General features: G+C 34.5%; 1 protein-coding gene across 1 annotated transcript in view; it reads left to right on the top strand.

Annotated features, from left to right (window-relative positions):
- Positions 1-4,876, top strand: part of LOC127849609 (potassium channel subfamily K member 9-like) — a 14,788-nt gene extending 9,912 nt beyond the window's left edge. The window contains exon 3 of the mRNA XM_052382337.1: positions 856-4,876. Within this exon, the coding sequence (XP_052238297.1) occupies positions 856-1,505 (650 nt within the window). The 3' untranslated portion in view covers positions 1,506-4,876. The remainder of the gene's footprint in view (positions 1-855) is intronic.
- Positions 4,877-8,268: the final 3,392 nt, after the last annotated feature.

The raw sequence follows: 8,268 nt of genomic DNA on the forward strand, positions 1-8,268 counted from the left end.
CCGAATAATTCTTAAGGCAACATCATATTTCTCGGTTATACAAATTATAAATTAATAATATACTAATCGCTTATTGATTTTAATTCTTTTGGTTTGTATCTTCGTCGTTAGAAGGTGGATCGGAAACAATCTATGAAATGCTTAAACATTTAATGCGTCGACAAACTTGTAAGTTGCACTTCAACGTTAAACAGATGCCCCAATGCCTTATTGTTAATACTAAGCACGGCCATTACCACTATCGCGGAAAAAGGCATGCATCTTTTAGTAATGACAACTACTGTCGAATCAACGAATCTCAGCGAGTTACAGTGAATGGTTGAGTGTATTACTTTAATACAAATATCTAACAATTATCGTTGCTAAATGAATCACTACAAATGTTCACATCAACGCGAAGTTTGACCAACAATTGGATACATTAACTTAACTTCTTCTTATTTATTAAGTGATAACGCACATAAGTATGTTGAACCATGGTTTTAACTTGTTACCTTAAAGCGACAACGGCATTAAGTAGTATTGAAAACGAATATAAATAAAGAAACCATAACGTTCTGATGACATTTTTCTAGTTCTTTAAATTGACGTGTTCGAACTTTAATCATCAATCGTTATAGATTCAAACAACAATTATGGCATACTACTCAAAGAAATAACTTCATATTACTGACTCAGACAATTTAAACAAACACATCTGTCGGCATAGTAAACTTTTTTAAGCGTGTCTAGTGCTTTTGTGTATCTCACTATTTAGCAATTGGTTCCTCGTTACAAGTAATTGTTAAAGAAGTATAGCAGTTTTGGCCTCCTGTTTGTGCAACTAAACATTTACAGTTTGCATCATTGTTACAGGCTATGGACACATCACTCCACAGACTGACGCCGGCAAGATAGTCTGCATGATATACGCTCTAATAGGTATTCAATTGTGCAACGCGATGTACAAGAGCGTCGGTGAACGGCTGAACATTTTCGTCACATACATTATGAAGCAGGGCAAAAAATGCCTGCGCCTCAAGAAGACGGAAGTAGGTCAGACTGAACTCAAAATAGTTACTTTGAGCCTCAGCCTGATAGTCCTAATGCCTGGTGCTGCCGCGTTTATGCATTTTGAGAGATGGGCGTACATCGACGCCCTGTATTACTGCTTCATTACTTTGACCACTATAGGTTTCGGGGACTTCGTGGCGCTTCAAAAGAATAACGCGCTAGAAGAACAGCCCCATTACGTTACCTTTAGTATTCTGTTCATATTGTTCGGTCTGACCGTGATATCTGCTGCAATAAACCTTCTCGAGCCCGTGATATCTGCTGCAATAAACCTTCTCGTGACCGTAATATCAGCTGCAATAAACCTTCTCGTGCTACGGTTCTTGACGACGAACACCAAGGACGAGCGCCGAGACGAACTGGAGACTGTGGACGTCGCCCTTACGGCCATTCGCCACGACGGTGACGTCATAACCGGAAACGGAACCGTGGTTTCTCAGGCGCAGGAGTGACCTTAGTACAGTGGTCATATTTCGTTTTGTTCTTGTTCGTGCTACAAAATTCGCTCAAAGGATAAGCATAGATACAAGGTATTTTACCGTAAAATGATTTATCTTTAATCAATAATGTTTTTTTATGTATTGTTAAATTAATGTGGAACTTTATCTGTGCATCAAACATTTGAAATACTAAACGCTAAATTGAAGATGAAACAAAGAAATAACTCATTTTACGTTAGTCAAGTATTTTGCTATGAGGTTTGCTTCATACCAAACGTCAGATGAGTTTATTAATTCGTGTATGCGGGTAGAACGAGGATATTTAACAAGTCCAGTTAGAAGTTGTTGTGTGGTTTTGTGCTAATGTCTTAAAGAGCAGTCGTCCATCACGTCAACTTATATTTGTGCCGAATGCTATCAAGAATGGTATAATGTATTTTACTACATATACTTTTATCAAAAGTAAAAGGATGTTATACATACGCATCTGTTGCCATGTTTACGTCGTGACATATTAAACTGCTGAATTCACGGTGTTTCTATAAATATTAAATGTTATATAGTGTTTAGCTTACGAACAATCGGTTGATATGCATAGAGCAGTTGTACACTATAAAGCAGAGAGCAATCGGTTGATATGCATAGAGCAGTTGTACACTATAAAGCAGAGAGCAATCGGTTGATATGCATAGAGCAGTTGTACACTATAAAGCAGAGAGCAATCGGTTGATATGCATAGAGCAGTTGTACACTATAAAGCAGAGAGCAATCGGTTGATATGCATAGAGCAGTTGTACACTATAAAGCAGAGAGCAATCGGTTGATATGCATAGAGCAGTTGTACACTATTTAGCAGAGAACAATCGGTTGATATGCATAGAGCAGTTGTACACTATTAAGCAGAGAGGAATCGGTTGATATGCATAGAGCAGTTGTACACTATTTAGCAGAGAACAATCGGTTGATATGCATAGAGCAGTTGTACACTATTAAGCAGAGAGCAATCGGTTGATATGCATAGAGCAGTTGTACACTATAAAGCAGAGAACAATCGGTTGATATGCATAGAGCAGTTGTACACTATTTAGCAGAGAGCAATCGGTTGATATGCATAGAGCAGTTGTACACTATTTAGCAGAGAGGAATTAATGATTGTATTCTATTCAGCGAGTCTATCTGACGAGGTTACATTTTAAACTTGTAATATATGTTGCATTTGTTGTGTACTATAATAAGAGTGTGGTAATTTTTGTATTATGTATACATTTCAACGCATGTTACTTATTGTTCTGTCAGGTCACGTCCATTATATGTGTGAATGCTTAAATGCTAACAGTGAATTCTTTTGTAAATTAGACAATATTATAGTCAACAACTGTTTACAATGTTTCAAAAGGAAGCTCAACACAGATGTATTTAATAGTGTTATTAACATAATATTTATCTTTGATGTGCAGTTGTTAACAATTATGTTACACTATATAATGCATGAGTGATTTAAATAAATTCAAAGTAGATTGCAAACGCATCGACACTTTTCATGTTAAATGTGGAGGTTATTTTTGGGGGTTTTGCATTATTGTTTTTATAAACATATAGATGCCATATTTAATAATGTATACTTTTAAAACCGTCATGCATTGTTTTCAGAGTAGGTCTGATAACTTATAAAATACGGTTGTTTATGTCTTTTAAAAGCACAATTATTTGATTCTGGACGATTTATGTAGCAGTCAATGTATGATAGAATGTTATTGCGTCTATTGGACATCTGTTTCAAATTTGTGTCTCATTACAACTGTTTAACAATGTAATCCCCCGTGTTAACTCTAAAATGCGTATTTATTTTGAGCTATAGTTATACGATTAACGATTAACAATTCTTTTAACAATTGGTCATAGTTAGATGACGTCAAACGGATTTATGTGATGATATACGTTAGCCAGTCTGCGATACTTTAAACAGATTTTGCGCCCGTTTAAATAATATATTTATAAATATCAAGATGCGACATCAGTATTTTTTCGCATACACAATTGCTTTTTTATTTAGGATATAGGTTTTCATATTTTTATTTAAAGGAATACACAGTCGTATGCTTGTCCTAATACATAATGTCTTTAATTGGGGCGTTTTTATTCCGGGCAGTTATTAACTGTAACAGTAGGCAATATAGTAGATATCACCCCCTTGGTGCAAAAAGGTACCATGTTACATTGAAATAAGAAGGCACATGGTACCTTTATGCACCATTGGGGCGAATATAATCCAAACAACTTTAGTAAAATGTCATGTGCCTAATATTCAGTTCACAGATAATTTAGTTATTAAAAAAACCCACATACATTCGAAAACTTAGTTTTTATTAGGTAAGACATTTATTTTATGTTATACACTGAATAAGAGATGCGTTTCATATACCATTATAGGTTCAGTATTCCAGTAGGTGATGAGCCGTCCCTTTTTAATGGCCGTCTTAATATCATAGCTTTAATTTAAGAATTTTTGTGACGTTTCTTTGATAAAGTAATAATTTGCATACGCTATACTATTCTGTCGCTTTTTGTCGCTACAGTAACATCAACCTGATTAGCCTATGCGGATTGCAAAGGCTATCTGGGACGACACTTTACGCGTATGCATCAAACCCCCTCAAACTCCAATCAAATAAGAACATTCGCATTATAAGATTAAATTTGTTCTAATCAAAACAGTTTCATTTAGTTAGCTTAACATGAAAGCATGCGATGTAAACCCAGTTGTCTTGAGATTTAAAGCTATATGAAAAGATAGAACATTAAGTCATTACACTTGATAAACTTCTATATCAAATGAACATGCGATCAAACACGAAATCGTGCACTCATGTTTTCAACTTAAGGTTTCGGCTCAAAAAATGATGTTTGCTTTCATGTATTAAACACAAATATGTATTTTTGGGGTGAACATTTATCCCAACTAAATTGTGTTATAGCAATAAAGTTGTCCAAATAATACCACGACAAAATGAATGTTTACGTCCAAACCTACTTAGTATTAAACAGTCAAAGCAAACCCATAAAGCTGAACATTGAAACCGTTTAACCACAGCCCACCATCTGTAGTAAACTAGGCAAAGCAATTTTGTAAATGATGTTCCTATGATACTTAAACATTTGTTGATCATGCTTGATGAGGCATGGTTTGATTAGTCCGACTCCGTAACATCACATCTGCATGCAATTACGGCACGGAGTGTGGAACGTCGAACCAATCTGAAACATGACTGTACAATAATAAGGTGTGTAGAAAGGAACGATGGTTTGCTTTCATTATAGAGCAATGCGCGTATACAGTTTTTTCTTAACCTGGTATTTGCCAGGTATTTGCAATCTTTAAGAGTGCTAGTGTTTACAGTTTACTTTAATATAAACATCCCAGAGAAAACATTCAAATAATTTAAAAAGGGGTTTAGTTTTTATTAAAGTAAAACACGTTGATTGAAATGATTTTTTTTTCGTTTGTAAGGAATGCATTTAATTTGTACGTTTATATGTAAATGCGTTTAGTGAAAATGGAAAACACGCGTACACTTAAGTGCACGTACCGTATTTACTGCATTGGGACAGCCGACTCTCAAACTATTTACTTGTTTGGCCGAGAAAATATCCATTTGAAAGGATATATAACAATTTCGTATGTATATGTGTGCGAAATCAAAAAGTCTTGCTCTAGCCTATAATGAACTAAAGATAAACTGCACATTTGATTGTTGCATACTGAAACTTTAAGGAATTCAAAAAACAACGGCCAGTTAATATTTAACAGACTACACTTATTGTGTCAAGTATTGAGAACACGTTTTTATTTTGATATGCAAATGTCTGTACGCATTTATGGTGGCCTTAAATAATAAGGTTCTCACATTTACCGTGGTTATATCAAGCTTCTAAGCTTGAGTAGTGTGAGTACAAATTTACGTGTAAGACAACGGATAATTATATCCCTCTGTATTCTCATATATTTTTAGGACGAACGTTGTTATTAAGTGAACATTTTAGGTCAGATTTTATGTCTGAAAATCATAGTTGTCAGTTTACATAGTGATACAAGATGAACCAGGGCCATATTCAACAGCCAATTGTTATGAATTCTTTTCAAACGAGTGTGTTCTTACTATAAAACAATTCAATACGACACGAAATGTATTAGTTCTTTATGCAATATTCGAAACTACAATTTTTATGCAATTGGCTTAGCATAAACCGTTTATATATTCAACAGCTTACCATCTTTTCTTGGTTCTTAGCCATGCCTTTATTCAGAAAACTAAAAGTGGATTGATGAATACGGACTAAGGATAACAATATTTACATGTACTTACTAAGGACTTTGACGTAAACTCGACTTACAAGAAATGCAAATCTCTATGAGTTTTCTGATGTGTTCGTCTACGGACCCCGGTTATGTTTCATTAACAATTATGAGTATGTATGTGACTAGTTTCTCTTTGCAAATCCAAGTTGAGACCATAGACCAGCGCTATGTAACACAATGCAACGGATCTATATAGGCATCACATATTTTGCCATGTTAATCAAATAATTGGTGTTGTATTATAATAATGATACCTGATTAAAGCAGTGAATGTGTTTTTTAGTTTATGATGAAAGAAGTACTATGTTGTATGTTCGTTCTCTTTCAAACGGCAATTCACCTGTTTACTGATGTTGACATACAACTAAACATATAAAATCAGTTCCGTAAAAAAATCAATATCAACATATAGAATATGTTTTAATTTCAATACTTCAGTCATTGTATGACGTGTTTTCCTCGGATATTCTGCCGAGGAAATCTTTTTCAAATAAATACATTTTGGAAAAAATAATACAAACATGTCGACCATGATATTTTATGCACGGTGTATAGGACTTTTTCATGGAGGTAAGTTGTTATAACATGCATGCAACAGTGCTCCACCCATTCGTTGTATTATATGCCATTACATCAAATTCCAGACTGGTATACAATTCTTTGTTCGGTTTGGCCTAAACCACGTGTATACCTCGCTCACCCCTTTTTTGTTCTTGTATATAAAGCAATTATGTATTGTGAATATTGACCTTGATCGGTAAAGAAGTTCCACACCAGATAAACAATATTTGCATAACTGGTCTCGTTCTGCAAGACGATTACGTTTGTTTTTATGCAGATATTTAATTTCCGAGCCAACCGGAGAGCTTTTTTGCGATAGTTCACGGGTAGATTACTTAAAAGATGTATACAAGTAATAGACCATTCGCACTTATGTGAATCTGCTTTATGATTGTTTTTAAGTTAATACATACACATGTTCTTTTTACATCTGATCATATGTTATCGGCAATTCTAGTACATATATGAATGCTTATGAGTAGCTTAAATGATTGTAATCATGTATAAACTAAAACAGTATATGAGCTTACTTATTGTTTTGCAAAACGAAATCGGATTCAAATGTTGCTTTCGACATGAGTGGCTACGACCAAACATATGCTTCTCTTGTACAGTGTATTTTCAACGCATACCAGGCTATGCATGTCATTTTGCATGCGTGCTACACATATATCCCACGTGTCTGTTCGTTAAAGTCAGGCTGTTGGTCTCGCTATTGTGAGTGAAGAAATAATGTCAACGGTATTACTACTAATCGACTGGTCCCTTGTTTGTCATTTAAGACCTATTTTTTGGGTGTGTCATGCGGCAGCCCAGACCAGAAATTCGCGACACATGCCTGTATAAATATAAACAGGCTACGCCCAATTATTTTTTATCAGAAAGATAGCAATGCGATTTGTTTTGATACTATTTAGAGGTTTACGCTAGATGCATGTCGAGATTGCAGAACGTTTTACAACGACTACACATAGAAACGTTACATTGGGAATTATCGTTGCATGCTCAAGCAATATTATTTATAGAGAGGAGGGAGTTGTACTTTTTATCAGAGCGTGTTGTGTTTTTGACATGATGGCTTTATGACGCTTCTGGTTATTGACGGTATTCAACACATACAAATCCAAATTGTCTAAATAAAATAGGACTGGTGAAATTGTAAACGTTCAATCGTGGGCCATTTTTCACATAATAGATTTAACGTTGGCTTTACACACACTCGGTGCTTAGCTTCTTTCAATTTGTGTATTTTAAGCATTATTGATAGCATATATTAAGTTGTTTTTTATTGTAATTTTACCTTCTGTGAAAACGTCCCTACACTGACTTATCACTTACACTTAAACAAGTTCAGTGTCAAATGATACAGTTAACACCTTTGTATCATATTCATTTAAATAATAACACGTCGGTGCTTATAAGTCATATAATTTCTGACTGTGCGAAAGCTGGTGATTAAAATTGGTAAGAATACTACCCACTATTTTCGCCAAGCGCTTTCGAAAGTAATCACACTGACAATGCATTCTGAAAAAACGGTATATATTTCCATAGAAGCGTTAACGCTTATAGAACGCATTACAGATTTTCGGTGGATCGGGGCTTTCAACATTAAACCAATATGTACTTTAATACGAGTCAAGCATTAATGCATAACAAACATTAACACGAACCACTTGTAATAATATATACGTCAATTGTTGAATGTGTGTCAAAGAAGATAATGAGATTGAATGACAGAAAAATTAGTGAATTTTTTTTTTTCAATTTTATTTGCTATCCGCAGATTAAAAGTTTATGATAAGTACTCTAGGAATAATCATTCAATACATTATTTGTGCTTAGTTTTTTTTTATA

This window comes from Dreissena polymorpha, chromosome 11 (assembly GCF_020536995.1).
Source record: "Dreissena polymorpha isolate Duluth1 chromosome 11, UMN_Dpol_1.0, whole genome shotgun sequence".
NCBI lineage: Eukaryota > Metazoa > Mollusca > Bivalvia > Myida > Dreissenidae > Dreissena > Dreissena polymorpha.